A 19786-nucleotide genomic window follows, 5' to 3' on the forward strand; every position below is an offset into this window, starting at 1 on the left:
GCTCTTTGGTCAGAGTTGACAGTTGGTGTAATAACCTCTGTGGCTCTTTGGTTTATTTTATTTTTCAGAGTTAACAGTTGGTGTACAACCTCTCTGTGCTCTTCGGTATTTTCAGAGGTAACAGTTGGTGCATAATCTCTGTGGCTCTTTGGCAATTTATTTTCAGAATTTGACAGGTTATTTCTTGATTTTTATTATTTGAAATTAAAACATGTTTAAAATGTTTACTAATTTAGTTAAAAGTCACATCCATTAGGTGTTAAATAATATTTTAATGAAAAATAAGTTTTCCAAAAAATTAGAAGAGTTGCTGTTTTACATATTTTTGCAAATCTCTTTTAAGGTCTGGCTTAATAGGAGACAGCTGGATTTTCATCTTGTACAATCAAATTGTTGAAGTATGTGAAGAAAACTCGGTCTCAGGCAGACAATGTAGTTGGAAAAGGGAGGAATATTTTAGTAGTAGTATCTCAGTATTATGAAAATAGTTTTGACCTCAAGGACTCCTTGAAAGGGTCTAAGAGTTCTCTGACCAGGCTGATTTAGTCCAATCCCTTCACTTACACTGAGGAAACCAAGAGGGAGGAAGTCATACAAGAAGTAAGAAGCAGCGCCCAGGATTTGAACCTAGGAAACTAGATCTCCTGCCTTCCTAAGCATCTCAGGCTCCTAAACCCTCACCCATTTGAGAATCGATAGTCTGAGTCCTGTGGTGCGGCCCTAATGACCACTTTCTTAATTTCCAAGTGAAAATCCTTTGAAAACAAAGTGGTTGTGGTGGGAGGTGAGGTGGGGGCGGGGGGGAGGCGGGTAAGTGGGAAGCCGTCAGTTTAAAAGTAGGACAGATTTTAAGTAAGTTATGCAGCTTTTGGTCCCTTCTAACCTTAGGGCACACAAAGGTGTGTCCGGGAGGGGTGGGGAGGAGATGGGGGTGGCTCCACAACTCCGCTTTTATCCAGCCTTTGGAGAAGTCCTGGGGGCCGGGCCAGGAAGTTACCACCCCATTGATTGGGCCTCAGGCAGTACATTTTTGGCCGAGATCTGCCCGCAACTGCTCTGGCCCAGTGTCTTGGATCCAGAAAACAGACTTGAACGGATTGGGGCTGTGGGGGTTGGGGACAAAGGAAGCGAAGATGGAGAGGACGGGATGGGAGCGATGGGGAGGGGTAAAGAAGGTAGGAGGGAGACAAGGAGCGATGGAGGGATCTAGGGAAGGATGGGACGAGTGAGATGGAAGAAAAGGGGTGAGCAGAGATGGGGAAGTGGGGAGGGATGGAGTAAGAAGGGGAATATGGAGGAGGTCGGATAGGTCGTAGGAGAAAGCTTGATTTCCCGGGCTCTGGGCTGAATCTACAAGGAGGCGGGAGGGAAGCAGGAGGCGGGGAGAGGCAGAGCAGAGGGGCGGGTCGGAAGGCTGCGGGTCTGGGACCTGGGGCGGAGGAGGGCTGACTGACGGGGCTGAGGGGTGGCTGACCATCTTAAGTCGACTGGCAGCCTGGCCTGGCCCAACGTTCCCGGGGGAAGAGGGTGTCTGAGTGTATTCCCAGGTGGGCTAAGCGCTCCTTGAGCCCAGGCAGGCCCTCCTAGGGAGAGCGGGGTTGGCTTTGTGAGACTTTCGCCTTTTTCGGGAAGAGGAAGGAGTTTCCCTTAACTGTATCTGCTAGACTGGGGCCCCTTTCCCAGGCCCGGGAGAGGCCTCGGGGGCTGCGGGTGGCGGCGGAAGAGAACTGGGAAAGTGCGGGGGGGAGGGGAGATTCCGCTCTCTGGAGGGCTCGGGGGATCCCGAGAGGAAGCTGCGCTGGCAGGGCTTATTGGGAGTGCTGTGCTTCTCGGGGGAGTGTTTGGGGGGTTCGGGGCAGTATCCCCAGGGATGTCAGGGGCTGGTGGCAAGGACTCCTGTGTTTGGGTTAACGCTGAAGGGTGTTTGGTGCTCGAGTGATTTTGGAGGGTTTTGGGGTGTAGCGGAGGCTCGCAGGTGTGTTGGGAAAGTCTATGAACAATGTTTAGGGGTTCCCCACAGCGTTGAGGGGTTCTTTTGAGGCACAAAATTGGGAGAGGGTTTGGGGGAACTTCAGGGTTGTGTTTAGGGGTGATTCGAGGGGGCTTTGGAGAGCTTCGAATGGTAATCGCGGGAACTGTGGTGTGTGTGTATCCCCGGGAATGTTTGTTTTAGGGGGCCCATTGGGCAGAATTTGGGGACCTGGGGGGTATCTGGAGAGTTTCGGGGATCCCCGAGGGTCTTTTGTGGGTCTCTGAACAGTATTTGGGAGTCATGGGGCAGTGCTCCATGGATCTTGCGGGGGAAGCTTCTCGCGATCTGAGGTTCGGGGACTGAGAGTGTATTTGGGGAGAACCCCCGGGTTCTTTGGGAGAAGGAGGCGGGGACACCCGCAGCTCCTCCTTCCCGTCCCGTCCAGTCCCCTCCTCCTCGCGGCTCCTCGCTCCCCTCCCCCCTCGGCCTCTGAACAAACTTTTCTTTCTCCTCCAAGTTGCAGACTAACGCCGGGGAGAGGAAGGAGCCGAGCGGGAGCCTCCCGAGCCGCCGCCAGCCCCGACGCGGAGCCGAGTCCCGGCTCCCCTTCCTCCGCCCCAGGCCCGGGCCATGGCGCCTCCTATCCGGCCTCGGTGACCGCCCTGCCCGGCCCGGCCGGCCGCGGGGCCCATGGCGTGCGGGGGCCCGAGCCCCGGGGGGCCCGGTGGGGGCGGGGGCGGCGGGGCGGGGCTGGGGCCCGGAGCCGCCCTGGGCAGCCCGGCCCCTGCCTGGTACCACCGCGACCTAAGCCGCGCCGCGGCCGAGGAGCTCCTGGCCCGGGCGGGCCGGGACGGCAGCTTCCTGGTGCGAGACAGCGAGAGTGTGCCCGGAGCCTTCGCCCTCTGCGTGCTGTGAGTCGGGGCCGGCGCCCGGGGGAAGGGGTCGAGGGAGGGGACCTGTCCGACCCCTGGAAGGGTGGGGGAGTCCCAAGTGGACGGCCTGGGACTGTGGAAGTTGGGGAGGGGAGCAGGACCTCAGGGAGTCGGAGTTGTGAGGCGAGCATTAAGGGGAGGGTCAGTGAGTGTGTTGGCAGTCGAGGGAGTCCGAGGCATTCTGTGCTTTGATCTGTAGAGGTGAGGGCAGCAGCACCTGGGTATGAAGAAGGCCAGGGATGTGGGATACGTGGGATCTAGTTGCTGTGGAGTGTTTGAGTGCCCTGGAGGGGGTAGACTTAGGATGTGATGGCACTGTGGGACAGCCCCGAGATTCTCTATGTTTTTGGGGTCGGGTGGATGCTCAGACCCGTAGAAAGGCAGGCAGGTAGGTGCAGAGTGTGATCCTTTGGGCGTTCAGTGTGTTTATGTTTTTATGGAGACTCAGAGAGGGTATGTGTGTTCTACACACTGGGGGCTCAGTATGCCAGTATCACAAGTGTGAGAGGGGCACCGGGAGCAAATTTGTGCCTGTTGGTTAGGGAGATAATGACATATGTATGGTCCTGGTATCTGGAATGCCTCTAGGTCCATTAATTCTGTCCATGTTAGTAATTTCATATTCTTCTGGGTTCACTGAGCTGGGTCTGACCCCAGGGTGTCCCTCCCTTTCTTCTTGTAGAAGGACCCAGCAGCTGCTTGGACACAATCCCAGCCCCCCAAGTTCCTGGTGAAGCCATACTCCCTTTGCCCTTCCTCCTCCTTCCTCTTCCCTCTGTGTGGGGTGTAAGGCAGCAGTGGATAGAATTTGCCTTAAAATGGGGAGAGAGCATTGTGAGAATGTGAAAGTCATAAGATCTCAGAATTGGAGGGTATTTGAGCTTGTGTGTTTGTATATTTGTACAGGACTGGTACCTGTATATAATTCGAGTTAAGATCTAAGAATGAATTCCTGTGTGTATACTTTCTGTGTGAGTGGATGAGAGTATGTATACCATAGGATGTGGGAGAATGTTTATGTTCTTGAGCATGAATTTTCATATGCTTGTGTGCTTGTATGTGAGGGAGATATTGGGGGGCCCACCAAGGCCAACAGATGGGACAGATGTGAGTGAGAAGAACCAAACAAAAAGTGTTTTCTTTCCATTGAAGTCTTGGCTTTTGGGGAAAGGAGTGCCTCCATCTACCTCTTTTGTTGTCTCTGGCTCCCGTCTTTGTTGCTTCTCCCCTAGGGCCTGTTATATTTAGGATGATGGTCAGGCTCTGAATCCCAGGCTTGGTGGGGCCCCTTGGTCTTTGGATTTAGGATTTTGGGTTTCTGGGCTGGGCTTTGGGTTAATGTGGGCACCATTCTGTAGATCTAATGCTGTTACCCTTGGGTTTGACTCTGAGCATGTCTGCAACAAATAGTTTGGGGAATCTGAGGAAGCTGGCTGAGTCCTTCCCCACTCCCTCCCCCCAGCCTCAGCTTTAATCTCTGAGGAGCCTCCCTAAAGGCCTGAAAGGCCTGGTCTCAGCTATGTTTCCCTTCATTCCTATGCTTTGAATGTTAGTCTTGAACTGAGTACTTTCCTTGGGTCTCTATTGTGAACTCTCTCTATTTTTTTAAACCTTGTCTTACATCTGCTTCTGTGTCTGATTCTCTGTCTCCTTCCCTCTCCTCCCCCTACACTGTCCCATCTATTCCCTAGTTTATTTTCTCATCTGTTTCTCTTTTCCTTATTCTCCCATCCTTATTTCTTTTCCTCTTTCTCTCCCTTATATGCACATATACGCACTGTCCTCACTGTCCTCTTGTTCATCTTCCTACTTCATTCTTTTATCTCTTCCGTCTTCCCTGTAAACTCTTAATCATTCTGTGTCTCCCCCTCATCATTTCCCCCTTCTTCTGTTGCCTGTTACCTTCTGCTGATGAGGGTGGGGTTGGGCTCAGTCTGGTCAAGAGAACCTGGGACCTTACTGGATCAGCTGTCTAAATAGCATGGATCCTGTGAAGGAAGTGCATTAACTCTCTACCTTTTTCACACCCTCCCCAATATGCAGTTAGGGAGTAGGGATGGAGACCCCCTCTTGAGGATGTCCCCTCCTCTGCAGAGATCCCTGATTGTTGGGGCTTAGGCATTGACTGGTCAGCTGCTGATGGGGAGTGGGGGACAGCTGTGATTGGGGGTGGGTAGGACTAGACCTGTTGTCAGCTAGGACCAAGGAGCCACAGGGGCCCTAAGACTGCTTCAGGCCCTGAGACTGCTCTGTCTGCATGGAGACTTTAGTCTCCTTTGTTCTATCCTGGAATGGAGCCTGAGATGTCTGGGATTATCTGCTCTGCCTGTGTCCTGAGCTGGGAAGTGTTGTGGGAAAAAAGTGGACCAGAAAAAAACATGGCCTAACCGATTGCTCTCTAACCTGACATAGACACCTTCAGCCTTGCTGTGGTAGGGAGGTCAGTGGACTGGGAATTCAGAAACCTTAGTGTGGGGCTTTCCACATGTCCTTGGGTCAATCCCCAAACCTCTCTGAGTCTTAATTTCCTCATCTGTAAAATGGGAATAATTGCACTAGATGCCCTCGAAGAGTTTTGGTGAGGAAAGCACTTCGTAAACTCTGAAAACTATCTGTAAGTGTCATAGGAATGAGAACTTTTATGTTTATTTTGACATGTGAGTTTCCAGACCCACTTTCACACATACAGCCACCCCAACAGACACACAATTCACATATACATGGCAATAAGAGGACATATAGACCCACATGCAGGCAGGCAGCGTAGACTTGATCGGTCATTCATGTACATCATTGTACCCAGGCATATTGACACGTGTACACACATACACAAACACACACACACACACACACACACACACACACACACACACACACATACAGCCAGATGTCTGGCAAACGAGGTTGTCAGTGCCCTTTCCCCACAAATATACAAACCCTCAGGTGATTGGGGCGGGGGCTCTGAGTCAGGGGGGGCGAGTTCTAATCCCAGCTCTGCTGCTCTGTTTGTGACCCTACTGGTCACATCTACTTTCCGGGTCTCGTTTTCTTGACTGGTAAGATAAAGAGGTTGGGCAAATTGGTCCCTTCTAACTTGGAATCCTGTGATCTGTGGCAGAGGAACTACTTACTTCCCCCCTCCCCCTCTTCACCCTCCCCCCCTCCATAGTCATTGAGTCCAGATCTGACTCTTGATGCTGCCAGCCAGAGCCACTGAGGTGACAGCTGTCCTTTCCTTCTGCTCAGCTGTTGTTCTGTGTCTGTCAGTGCCCACCCAGCACCTTCTGCCCCTGTCAGTCCCACCTCCCCAGCCCCAACTAGCCCATACCCTTAAAGACAAATGTCTCTCTCCACCTTACCCTTACCCTCCTGTCTGGGCAAGGTTAAATGAACATACCTACCTCTGCCACGTAGACACAGACATATGCAAAGATAGTATGCATATGTTTATGTATGTATATACACATGTACACACGGTGCCCTTTCCTGGACTGTTCTGAAGCTTACCTGGTTGGGGGTGGGGAGTTGGGGAGGGTAAGGTGATGGTAGCAGAGTGTTTAGACAGCTGGGAAGCTGACAAAGGCCGTGCTTGTTGCCTGGGGCAGCACAAACAGGGCATGCTGCCTGCACCTAGCCTGGACTCCTCCCTGCTCTGCCAACATCTAAGGGGCTGAGTCGGAAGTTTACTCTGGTTTTTCTGTTTTTATTTGGGGGGGCGGGGGTTGGCAGCTGGGGATTGGATGTACAGTGCAGGCTGGAGGCCTAATCCTGTACCCTGTTCATCCCCCACAGGTACCAGAAACATGTTCATACCTACCGAATCCTACCAGATGGAGAGGACTTCCTGGCAGTGCAGGTGGGAGATTCCAGCCAATTTTTTCCTTTACCAGTCAAGTAACTGGTTTACATCTGCCTCAGACAAAGCTGTGTTGCTTTGTGGGAATCATTTAACCGCTCTGGGCCTCTGTTTCCTCATCTATAAAGTGAGGGGGTTGGACTCATGATGTCTGAGGTCCATTCTGTGATCTAGATGTCCTCTGTGGTTTCTTCTAGCTCAGAGATGCTCTAATAATTTCTTCAAAAAGTATTTATTAAGAGCCTGCTATATGCTAGGCACATAGAGCCCTTTCTTTTCACCTTCCTACCCTCTTTTCTAGGACTGATTTCTCTCTCTTACCCTTTGGTTTTCCCACAGTCATCCCAGGGCATTCCTGTACGCCGGTTTCAGACACTGGGTGAGCTTATCGACCTATATGCACAACCCAACCAGGGTCTGGTTTGTGCCCTCTTGCTGCCTGTGGAGAGGGAGGCTGAGGTCCCCGATGAGCGAGACTACTCAGGTAGGTGTTGGCCCCTAAACTCATCCCTATGGTCTCTGTTTGAGTTACCACTCCCCTTTACACCTTCCCACCTGACACAGTCCACCTTTTAGGGTAATAGCCTAGGGAGAGAGGCTACAGGGGCTGGATTAGAGTTGAGAATTAGGCCAGTGTCTCTACAGATAGCTCTGTTGGCTTTTTTCAGATGGGGAAGATGAGAAGCCCCCACTGCCTCCTCGATCAGGCTCTACCAGCTTCTCTGCCGGCAGTAGCATTAGCAGTGTGGCTAGGCCCAGCAGTCCCCCACCAAGCCTGGAGTCCCCCACAACTCCTGCCACAGAGAGGTAAGCCCCATCTATCTCCATAAAAAAACTACCTCCCTTTACAGAGAAGTAAACTCTTCCCACCCCACTCTAAACACATACAGATATGAGCTTGCCCCAGTTTATGGAAATATCAGCTTCCCTTACCACTCACAGAAAGATACCTCCCTATCTCTAGCCCTGGAGATGTGAGACCTGTCCCCCTTCCCACCTGCTCCCCTACACAGAGGTGAGACTTCCCCAGGAGGCCTGGCCTGAACTTGCCTCAACCCTACTGCTCCAAGCCATTGACCTAAGCACTCCCCACCTTTGCCATCAGGGACTCCAGGGGCAGAAGGACAGCTGGGGGTGGGGGGGGGGTGGGGTCATAGCTGAGGATGTATTGGGCCTCCCTGAACTTACTTCTTCTGCCCTCTGCAGTGCTCCCAATGGGTTGAGTACTGTCACAGTCTCCCACGAGTACCTGAAGGGCAGCTATGGGCTGGACCTGGAGGCTGTTCGGGGAGGGGCCAGCAGCCTTCCCCACCTAACCAGAACCCTGGTCACTTCCTGCCGAAGGCTACACAGGTAATCCCTCACCTCTGACCTCCCAAGCCTACGTGGTCTCTAGTAACTATTTCCTCATCTGTACTGTAATATGCCATGGGCTGATGGGTAGTTAGAATAGCTGTCCTGGGGACCAGAGATTGGGCTAATTCTGCTGGGTGTGAGACAGCAGGACAAGGAGGAGCAATGGATGAGTGTCAAAGGCAGATTCAAGCTTAACCTTAGCCCTGCCTCCCAGACATCTGTTTTTGAATCCAGCAAACCTTTATTAAGCACTTCTTACTTTCAAAGCCAGTTCTATGATATAAAGACAAAAGGGAAACTGACTTTCCCCTCATGGAGCACAAAGTCCACTGTGGGGAATACAATCTCTACACAAGAAAGTAAATGCAAAGTGTAGACAGAGTAATTTTTGAGGGCAAGGGGGCAAGAGTACAGATAATGGGGCCGTGTTGATAAATATTGGCTGGGGGGTGCGATGTACATATAACACAAGTTTAATCTGCATTACTAACATTTCTTGACAATCTACAGAAGATAAATTAAGCTCCAGTTTCTGGAGGTGCAAATGTTCACACTGAAAATTTAACCATTGGCTCTCCAGCGCACCCCCAAGGAATGTTTCAGAAAGGTTTCTCAGAGGAGTTGTCACATGAACTGTGCTCTGAAGGAAGAAGCTAAGGATTCTCTTATTCCCATTAGATTGTGAATTCCTTGAGGGCAGAGGCTGTCTTTTGCCTCTTTTTGTATCCCCAGCACTTAGCATGGTGCCTGGCATATAGTGAACACTTAATACATGTTTTTGTTTTTGTTTTCTTTGAGGAGGAAGGGAGAAGAGAAAACATTCTAGACAAACCTCTCAAGCATCTTCAATTAGATGTCCAAGTAGAACTTCTTATATTTTCCTTCAGGCTCGTCTCTCCTTCAAACTTCCTGATTTCTGTTGAGGTCATTATCATTGTCCTTCTTATCACTCATGTTCACAAGCCCCAAAGTCATCTATGACTCTTCCCACTCCCTCCCCTCCCCCTCCCCATATCTAATTAGTTGCCAGATCTTGTGGATTCTACTCCTCCAACACCTCGAATCATACCTATCCCCTTTTCTCCATGTACACATGCACATAGCCTCAAACCTAGTTGAAACCCTTATCACCCATCACCTGGGCTATTTCAATAACCTTCTAATGGATCTCTTGCTCCCATTTTTTCCGCCTCCAATTCATCCTCCGCCCAAATGACAAATTGATAGCCCTGAAAAACATAGGTCTGACCTTGTGACTCCCCAGTTTGGCATCTTCAGTAGCTTTTTATTGCCTCCAGAATAAAATACAAAATTCTCAGCCTGACATTTAGAACCCTCCATAATCTGGCTCCTACCCACTTTTCTAGTCTTATTTCATGTTCTCCTTCTCTGTTCTAATCAAAGTAGCCTCCTGGCTGTTAGCTATTCCTGACATTCCATCATTTTCTGCCTTCCACAAATGGTCCCTCACATCTGGAATGCCTTCCTTCCTTACCTGTACCTCTTGGAGCCCCTAACTCTTTTCAAGGCTTATTTTAAGGGACACCTCTTTTCCATAAGCCTCTAGTGACTCCCATTTACTAGTGCTTCACCCCTAATTATTTTGTATATATTTTATTGGTTTCTTGTATCTAATTATCTGTGAACATGTATTCCCCCTTCTCCCTCACCCCCCAGTAAAATGTAAGGTCCTTGAGGGTACAGTCTAATTCATTTTTGTTTTTTCATTTTGTTTTGATCTTGATTTCCTGCCCACCCCCATTTAATAGTATTTTATTTTTTTCAATTACATGTAAAGTTAGTTTTCAACATTGACTTTTATATTTTTGTATATTCATATATTATATATGACCATTTGTTTATATATTACATTTTAAAAATATATTTACATTTTGAGTTCCAATTCTTTTCTCTCTCCTTCTCCCCTCCCCAAGACAGCAAGAAATCTGATATAGGCTATACATGTACAATCATATTAAACATATTTCCACATAAGTCATGTCGTGAAAGAAGAACCACAGGAGAGAAAAAGCAACAAAAAAGAGAAAATAGTATGCTTCGATCTGCATTCAGACTCTGTAGTTCTTTCTTTGGATGTGGACAGTATTTTCCATCATGAGTCTTTTGGAATTGTCTTAGTCGATCTTGATTTCTACCACCTAGCAGAGGACTTGGGACACAATAGGTGCTTCACAAAAGCTTGTTGAATGTCAGGCAAGACTTCCTACCAATTAGAATTCTCTTTAAGCGGAATGAGCTACTTTAGGCGGTAGTGAGTTCCTCCTTATGGGAGGTCTTCAAGCCAAGATTGGATAGCTACTTGTCAGGGATGTCATAGAGGGGGCTTTCTGTTCAGGTGTGTGGTGGACTGTTTCTATTGCAGGGATTTCTCTTCAAGCAGTAAGGCTAGAATTGGAGTCAAGAAGACCTGGGTTCAAATCCTGCCGTAAATGCTAACTAGCTGTGTGACCCTGGGCAAATGAGCTAACCTCGTTGGGCCTTGGCTTTCATTCTCTGTAAAACGAAGGAGTTGAACTTGGTGACCTCTCTGGTCCCCTCCATTTTTAAATCCATGCTTTTATAGTTAGATACCCTTTGCAGGCCCTTCTGGTTCAGAGAGTCTATGACTATTATCTTAATTCTTTCAATAAACTTTTTTCTCCTCTCTTCCTACCTCTTGCCCTTGGGCCCAGTGAGGTGGACAAAGTACTGTCCGGCCTTGAGATTCTTTCTAAGGTGTTTGACCAGCAGAGCTCACCAATGGTGACCCGGCTTCTTCAGCAACAGGTGGGTCTGGGGCTGGGGAGGGGGAGCTCTCTTTATTCCTGGAGGAAGGGTGCTAGTGTTAGACCTGGAGGCCTATGTTGGGGTAAGGAAGGTATGAGGCCTGGAACTTCCTCTGCTTGGGACCTGGGGAGGTGAGGATGGGTCTGGACTTTCATTAGTTTCACTTCCACCTGCAGAGCTCTGCACAGACTGGAGAGCAAGAGCTGGAGAGTCTGGTCCTCAAGCTGTCGGTGCTAAAGGACTTCCTGTCTGGCATCCAGAGGAAGGTGATCTGGCTTCCTTGCTCTTAGCTTGACCTTTAACCTAACCTCTGACCTCAAATCTTAATCCCATATGTGACCAGTAACCTGATCCAATAGTCAGACCCTTGTTCCAGGTTTATAACCTATCCCTTACAGCTGACTTCAGAACTACAACTTTGACCCTGACTCCAGCCTTGATCCTGACCTTGACCCACAGGCTCTTTTTCCACAGGCCTTGAAAGCCCTGCAAGATATGAGCTCTACAGCACCCCCAACTCCACTCCAACCATCCACTCGTAAAGCTAAGAGCATTCCTGTGCAAGCCTTTGAGGTGGGGATCAAGGCAAAGGGAAGGATTGGGAGGTGGTCCTGGCCTCCTTGGGGTGGTCTTGGGGGCTCCTGAGTCTATTAGGGTGTTAGAGGTCCTGGTCATGTTGGTACCTGTGCACGGGAAGGGTGTCTCTCAATATGGGAAGCCTTCAATCTAGGTACACAGCATACCTTCAGCCTTGACCTGACTGGTTGCAGGTGAAACTGGATGTGACTCTGAGTGACCTTACCAAGATTGGGAAGTCTCAGAAGTTCACGCTGAGTGTAGATGTGGAGGGTGGACGGCTTGTGTTGCTCCGAAGGCAGAGGGACTCCCAGGAGGACTGGACCACATTCACACATGACCGAAGTGAGTTCTAGGGCGAGGGGGAAAGGGTAGAAAGAGGCAGGGGAATCGCAGCAAGGCTTGGCCAGTTCGATTCAGCCTACCTGGACCAGCTGGAAACAAAGCATTCTGCTAGGGAAGGACAAAGTCTAGTCAGAAGGATAAGAATCAAATAAAATCTGTTATATTCAATATAACTGACCTCTCTGGCTTCCAACTAAATTTAGTTCCAACTAAAATTTTATACTTTACAGAAAGCCTTTCCTAACTCCTCTTAATTCTAGTGCCTTCCCTTTGTTAAATATTTTCTGTTTACCCTGGATATAGCTAGTTTTAATATATTTGTTTGCATGTTGTCTCCCCCATTAAATTGTGAGCTCCTTGAGGACAGGGACCGTCTTTTGCTTCTTTTTGTATCCCCAGTGCTTAGCACAATGCCTGATGTATAGTAGGTTGATAAATGTTTATTGTTGCTTAGCAAATTAAGTCGCTTAATAAATATTTATTGGTTGATTGATATTACATGATAAATGTACCAGGGGAGTACAGGCAAAGCATTAGAACTTGGCTTTAAAGTTTGGGTAAGAATTCAGCTTGTGAAGAAGAAGAGGGAGACTATTCTTAGCACAGAGACAGTGAAGAAAGGTATAGATATGAGGTGAGCACCAGGGGAGGTCTTTGGGCAAAGTCAAGTCTAGTTTGGCTGGAGTAATATGAAATGAGGTTGAAAAAGATTGTTGAAGGCATCAAATACCCCACCGGGAAGTTCAAATTTTGCTGAAGTATTTTGAGTGGAAGACTGAAATGAGTAGATAGTTTTGGATAAAAAGGATTATTCTAGTAGTCTGGGAAAGATTCTTATAGAGACAGCCTAGGGCTTAGAGTCTAGGTTCAGATCCCATCTCTGACACTGACTAGCTTAGTGGTTCCAGGCAAACCATTTAACCTCCATATGGCTCACGATTTAATCTATTAGCTCACAGAAGGGTTTCATAGGATCATTGGTCTAGAGACTTCAGAGAACTTCTAATCCAATCCTTGCTTTTACAGATGGAGAATCTGGGGCCTGAGGAGATTAAATGACTTGGTGGTAGTAAGGATTTATATTAAGGCAGAAAAGAGGAGAGGAGTAGTTGAAGACCCATTTCAGAAATGGAATCCATAGGATTTTATAGGTTAAGTGGTTGGATGTGAGAGGGTAAGGAGGAGATGGAGATCCCGGTAACCCAAGATTATGAACAGAGGACACCAGCTGAACAGTAGGGTATAGTGAAGTCAAAAGCAGAAGCAAGTTTAAAGGGAAACATGATTATAAGTTTTGTTTTGGATACAGTGAGTTTGAAGTATTAGTGGGACAGCCTAGCTCAGGGGTCAGCAAACTATGGCATGAGGGCGAAATCTAGCTTGCTACCTCTTTTTATACAGTTCCTCAGGGTGTAGCTTGTCAACTCTTGGTCTAGTTGATGGTTTGAGGCACAGGAGAGAAGTCAAGGCTAGAGATAAAGTACTGGGAGACAACTCCCTAGGGTGGGAGTTACAGCCAGGGCATAGACTGAGATTGACAAGGAGGATAATCTTATTTACCCCATGCCTGCAGCGAAGTGAATGGATGACTATGAGGCTGGAGAATCCCGGGGTGCCTATTTGTGAACCTGGGGGTGGGACCAGGGCAAGGAACATAGAATAGTCACAGAATGGGGGACCATGTTCTCCCATGTCCAACAGTGAGCCTGAGAGGAGATGACACGGACTGGGGCAAGCGTTTGGGGGTGGGACTGTGTGTGTGTGGGTAAACAGTAGAGGTTGTTGTGCCTGGCAAACAGGGCACAGTAGTCTTTGGGTATATGTGTGTGACTTAGCCTTTTCTCCTGGGGTCTCCTCCCCACTCTCAGTCCGACAACTGATCAAGTCCCAGAGGGTCCAGAATAAGTTGGGCATTGTATTTGAGAAGGAGAAAGAGAGGACCCAGCGGAAGGACTTTATCTTTGTCAGTGCCCGGGTAAGCTATAGGGGATTGGAGGGGTTGGGGGTTTAGTGATAAGGTACACCCTGCCCAGAATGTGAAACAGGGAGGAAAGTGATGATGGGACCAAGAGAAGTTGGGTTGTGTGGGGCTAGGGCTTGAGACCCAGCTTGGCTGGTATTATTTTGGCGTCTGCTACGAAGGTGTAGAAAAAGCCAGGGGGAAAAAAAAGAAAAGAAAAAGCTAGAAAATCTCCTGAGACCCAAAGATCATTTAGTCCAACCCCCTAATTTTATAGAGGATGAAACTAGGACTCAGGGGGAAGTGAACTCAAGTCTTCAGGCTTTTTCTTCTCTACACAAAACTCGTTTCTTAGACCAAAAAGATCAGGCAGGACCCTTAGGTTTAAGGAGACAAGAGGTCAAGTACAGGGAAGTTAGCTAAGGCAGGAAGAACCAGATGGGATTCATAAGTTGCTATGACTTAAAAAAAAAAATCCATCCCTTGGTGGCCAATCTTCAGGCAATGAGCCTTTCTCCTCTTAAGAAGCAGTTGGTAGTGTAATGGATAGACTGCTGAGCTTGGAGTCAGGAAGACCTGAGTTCAAATCCAGCCTTAGATGCTTACTAATTGTGTGACCATGGGCAAGTCACATCACCCTTGCCTTCCTCAGTTCCCTCAACTGTAAAATGGGGATAATGAAAGCACATACCTATTAGGGTTGTTGTGAGGAACAAATGAAACAATATTTGTAAAGTGCCTGGCACTTAGTAGGTGCTTAATAAATGCTTGTTCCCCTCCTACCCCTCATTCCATTACATAAAATTTAAAAATCACTTTCACAGACCCCCTAGAATTGAGGATGACCTCAGAGGTCTAATCTCAACTATATCCAAACAGTGTCCCTCTATCTTTCTATGAGATCTTAGGATTTTAAGCTTACTCATGAGCGTTTATTCAGCCTTTGCCTTAAGCTTTTCAATGAGGAAAAAATCATGACTTCTATAGATAGCCAGCCCGTTCATTCGACTTTTGAACAGCTGATATCGTTGGGGAGTTTTTCCTTGGGTGAAGCTCATCTCTGCCCCTCTGAAGCTTCTGCCCACTGCCCCTAGCTCTGCCCTTCTGGGCCAGGCAGATCAAGACTACATGAAGACATGAATACACGTGTTCCCTTCAGACTTCTTGTTTTTAAACTAAACATCCCCTAGTTCTTTCAGCTGATCCTTAGAGGATTGGGAAACTAAGTGTTATTGTCCTTATTTTTTGTATATAAGGAAACAATCTTAGTGGGGGGAAGGAATTGCCCCTGAGTCACTTAGCTAGTAAGTTCTAGAATTTGTATTGGAGCCTGTCTTTTGATTCTAAGCCCAGGGATCTCACCACAACATCTCTTTGTCTCCTAAGGTAGTGAGGAACAGATAGACTCTGGTCTGGCAGTTCACTTGGCCAGTAAGAGTAGCATTGGTGGGCCTGATCCCAAGGTAGAAGATGCTGGCTCCCCGTGTAGTTCTTACTCCTTGCTGAGTATGTGAGGGACAGACAGCCTTTTGGGTAGATGGATGGGATTGTGGGGCCAGCTCCTATTTAAGGCCAGAGCCAAAGGAGGCTGGGGAGACAGAGTACCATGTTGCCCAGAGGTTAGGTGGGAAGGTCAGCAGCCTCTCCTTGGCTCACTGGTCCCCTTTTTTTCTTCCTCAGAAGAGGGAGGCATTCTGCCAGCTGCTGCAACTGATGAAAAATAAACACTCCAATCAGGATGAGCCAGATATGATCTCCATCTTCATTGGCACTTGGAATATGGGTCTGTCTTTCTTGGGGACTTGCAGAGGGTGTGTTACAGTGAGACTCCCAGTAGTCAGCGGAGGAGGGAGGGCTAGGAGGTAGGGGGAGCCTTGAGGGTGATGCAGATGGAGGTAAGCTGGGAGACTAAGGATGAGGGTGGACTGGATACTGGGGGCCAGAGTTGGGAAGGCCTGGGATCTTCAGAGAAAAGGCTAGTGTGGCAAAATGAAAAGATTGCTAGAGTTGAGTCAGGACAGGCCTGGGTTTGAATCTTGGCTCTGTCACAGAAGCTATAGAATCCAAGACCCTTAGCCTCCGTGTTCCCATCCACAAACCAGAGATAATTAAGATTTTACTACTGATGTCACAGAGTTGTAAGAAAAGTGATTTTTAAGTCTGCTAAGGTCGTTGGAGCTGTCATTATTCTTGTCTGCATTGCTGTTGTTATTCTAGGGGTCCATGGGCTAAGGCCTGGTTGCCCTCCTCTGACGCCCTGTCCCTTGTCCTCCCCTAGGCAGCGTGCCACCCCCCAAAAACATAACCTCATGGTTCACCTCGAAAGGCCTGGGGAAGACTCTGGATGAAGTCACTGTCACCATCCCCCATGACATCTATGTATTTGGGACCCAGGAGAACTCGGTGGGTGACCGGGAGTGGCTGGACCTACTTCGAGGTGGCCTCAAGGATCTCACCGACCTTGACTACCGCCCGGTGAGGAAGTTGGAGGGGTTCACAGCAAGGGCAGGGGCATCATGGGAGGATGAGGTCTTTCCTGTTCTGTTTAACTGCCTCGGGGCCCTTTATCTCAGTCTGGCTCTTTTTTTTTTTCTTCTTTTATGGGCCCAAAGGCTCCTTTCATTCAGCCAGTGCTTAAGACATGAAGCACAGTCCTTGGTGTTAGGGGAGATACAGAACTGAGAGAAGCCACAGTTCCTGACCTCTGAGAGCTTCCAGTTTAGCAGGCTTGACTACTTGCTGGAGTCTGAGGCTCCTAGATCTTCCCTTTGACTCAGCTTCCCCTGGGGCCCCTGAAGAAGGAGGGATGGAGGGCAACCTCATGACTCCTCCCCTCTACTACAAGCACAGAAGGCTGAGCCTGGCCCAGCCTTGGAGCTTCTGAGGGATTTTGCTGAGAGGACAGGGAACTGACAGTGACTCTGCTACATGAATAACTCTGGACATTGGTGTCCAGAGCAGGGGACCAACCCTAATGCCCTCAGGTCCCAGCTCAAGTGTTTTGTTTTTCATTCTGCAGCTGCATTTTAGGGAGGATTTCGGCAGACTCGTGTTCATCCAGAGCAGAGCAGCCAGCATGGGGAGAGGTCTAGGGATAAGGAGAAGGATCAGTTGAAGAAACTGGAATTGTTTCGCCTAGAGAAGAGAATGGGAGTGGGGAGGAAGCAGGCTAGCTTGAGGAAGAGGGATCATGTTTATTCAGCTTGATCATAGGGTTTAGAGCTTTGGAGGACCTCAGAGAACTCGTCCAGCCTTCTCATTTTACAGATAAAGAGAGATCATGAGACCCACCTCAGGGAAACGGTTTGCCCAAAGACATATGGTTATTAGTGACAGTCAGGAGTTGAACACAGAGCTCCTGAATCCAAATCCAGTGAGTTTTCTCTTACACCATGGCACCCAGAGGCCAGAACTAATACTAATAGGCAGTTAGGTTGGGCCTGGAGTTAGGAAGACCTGAGTGAAAATCTTGCCTGAAGACACTGTGTGACCCTGGGTAAGTCCCTTACCTGCTGTCTGCCTTACTTTCCTCAACCGTGAAATGGAGGTATTAACAGCATTTACCTCCCAGGATTATTGTGAGGATCAAATGCGATAATATTTGTAAAGTACCTGGTGTATAGTAGGTGTGTAATAAATTCTAATTTCTTTCCTTTCTTCCTAATAGGTCACATCTATATAGGCTTTATGGTTATAGAGCACTTAAAAATGCATTCTTTAGTAAGCCTTCACAACAGCCCTGTGGGACTGGATGAATTTTCCCCATTGAAGTGATTTGCTTACAGTAACATAGCTAGAAAGCATCAGACCTGCTTCCAAGTCCAGGATTTGTTTTATTCCTTCCCACCACACACACACACACACACACACACACGCACGCACGCACGCACGCACGCACGCATGCATAGGTGGGGTAGCAGTTAACAGAGAAGCAAATTTCAAGTCAATATAAAGAATTTTCGGTCACGGAGTTTTTCCACAATTCAGTGGTGCTCCCTTGTTAGAATCAGCTTCCTATCACTTGAGGTATCCCAGGAAAAGCTGAATGATTTCCTGGCAGGGGTGCTGACTGGGTGGAAGGTTAGATAGGCTGTTGGATAAGATTCTCTGGCCTAATGAAAAATAATAAGGGACAGTTGAAAGTTTTAAGAACTGGTTTGAGTCCTGTCTCAAGCCCTTACTGTGTATTCTTGGGCAAATCACTAAACCTATGCATTATCCTTAAAATAAGGGTAGTAACTGCAGTCTCCACCCCTACAGGGTTGTTGGGAGGAAACTTTTATCATCAGCCCTGTTTTCCATTTAAAATATCATTAAGTTAGGCCTCTTTTCCTTCATTCTCACAGGAGGTGACCCCTCTTCCTTGCTCAAGGCTAATGTGACGTCTCATGGCCTTGACTTGGTTCCTTCTGTCTCCTCTGGGACCTTGCTGCCTTGATCATTCCCTCTCTTGAGTCCCCGTTGGCTTCTTTCCTTCAGTCTTCAAACATGCACTAGTCTCTCAAGTTGTTTGTCTTACCATCCTGTAGAGTTATTGTTATCCTAGCTGACTCTTCCCTAGGACTCCAAACACTGCCTTCAGCCCTTCACTGCACGCTGTGGTCTATGGTGATCCGACTTCCACTCATATTGCCCACTCTCTCCGAGGTTTCCAGTGATGTCCTGATTACCAAATCCAGTGGCCTCTCCTCAGGATTTAGAGGTGGAAAAGAGATCCTCTTAACCCCTTCATTTTATAGAAGTAGAAACCAAAGCCTAGAGAAAGCCCAGGGTCATATTTTCAGTTTTTATCTTCACTTTCCTGTAGCTTCTGACACTTGGCTACCTTGACCAGTTGGGATGCTCTGCTCTCCCTGCATCTCAGAAACTTAGAGATGCTTTCAAAGACCAGCCTTTGATTAGAATTAGACGTATTCAAAGTTATTGCCCCTTGAATTCTGTGGGCATCCTCCCCTTCCCCTAACCTTTTATCAGGAGGCATAAAGAAGGAAGAAAGGAAGGAAGGAAACAAGCATTTATTAAGCACCTGCTAGGTGTCAGCAATTATACTAAACATTTTACAATTATTTCAATTGATCCTCAAAAACAACCCAGGGAGGCAGGTGCTTTTATTTATTATCTCTGTTTTATAGATGAAAAAACTTGAATCAGGCTAATTGGCTTGCCCAGGGTCACACAGTGAGTAAGAGTCTGAGACAGCATTTGAACTTAGGTTTTCCTGACTCTAGGTCCAGTGCTCTGTCCACTGTACCATCCTTTCTCCCAGTCCACTTTCTTCAACTAAGATGGAGACAGTATGTGCTAAATGAGTCTCATTGAACTCAGAAGTTCTAGGAAAGCTCATTGGAGGCAGCTGTGGTTCATACTTAATAACTAGGTGACCCTGGGCAAGTCATATAACCTCTCTGAGACTCAGTTTCTTTACCTGTAAAATGGGGAGAAATAATAATGCTTACCTACCAGCGTTTTTGTGAGGATCAGAAGATTTAAGGTCCTTTGCACTTAAAGCACTATGTAAATGTTAGCTCTTATTTTTGTCATTGTGAAATGTAGCTCAAAGAAAGCTACAGGAGGGAACCATAGGACCATTGAATATTGGAGCCAAGAGATCATCAAGTCTAACTCTGCTGAGTTTAACTGAGGAAGAAGCTAAGGAAGAAGCTTTCCCCCAAAAGAGGAAAGGACTTCCCAATGTCTCACAGATCTTAGAAGAGTTAGGTCTGTGATAGCTGGGCTTTGGGATTCCCACTTCTCCATATAGCCCTGGCTTGGTGAGCAGAGTCCATAATCCCAGGAGTCTGGGCCAGTGGGGAAGAGCAGGCCAATTCCCCGGGTCCAGAGTCTGACCCTTCATGCCAAACACAGGGAGAAGGAACCAAAGCCCCGCCCATTAGGATGAAGAATGATCTAAGTTCAGAGCCATAGTAACAGGGTTGCAAGAAGGGTCCCGAGCTGGGAGCCGGGAAACCTGTGTGCCAGCTCTGGCTCTGCCATTGATTCTG

At 48.1% G+C, this 19786-nt stretch overlaps 1 protein-coding gene across 1 annotated transcript in view; it reads left to right on the forward strand.

The window, feature by feature from the left end:
* The first annotated feature begins 1448 nt into the window (after window positions 1-1448).
* INPPL1 (inositol polyphosphate phosphatase like 1) overlaps window positions 1449-19786 on the forward strand; it is a 35625-nt gene continuing 17287 nt past the window's right edge. The window contains exons 1-13 of the mRNA XM_036745395.1: window positions 1449-1547; window positions 2490-2883; window positions 6697-6760; window positions 7100-7244; window positions 7429-7567; window positions 7967-8113; window positions 10810-10903; window positions 11080-11169; window positions 11378-11476; window positions 11674-11824; window positions 13693-13799; window positions 15465-15567; window positions 16063-16259. Coding sequence (XP_036601290.1) covers window positions 2663-2883; window positions 6697-6760; window positions 7100-7244; window positions 7429-7567; window positions 7967-8113; window positions 10810-10903; window positions 11080-11169; window positions 11378-11476; window positions 11674-11824; window positions 13693-13799; window positions 15465-15567; window positions 16063-16259 — 1557 coding nt within the window. The 5' untranslated portion in view covers window positions 1449-1547; window positions 2490-2662. The remainder of the gene's footprint in view (window positions 1548-2489; window positions 2884-6696; window positions 6761-7099; window positions 7245-7428; window positions 7568-7966; window positions 8114-10809; window positions 10904-11079; window positions 11170-11377; window positions 11477-11673; window positions 11825-13692; window positions 13800-15464; window positions 15568-16062; window positions 16260-19786) is intronic.

This window comes from Trichosurus vulpecula, chromosome 2, assembly GCF_011100635.1.
Source record: "Trichosurus vulpecula isolate mTriVul1 chromosome 2, mTriVul1.pri, whole genome shotgun sequence".
In the NCBI taxonomy this organism is placed as follows: domain Eukaryota; kingdom Metazoa; phylum Chordata; class Mammalia; order Diprotodontia; family Phalangeridae; genus Trichosurus; species Trichosurus vulpecula.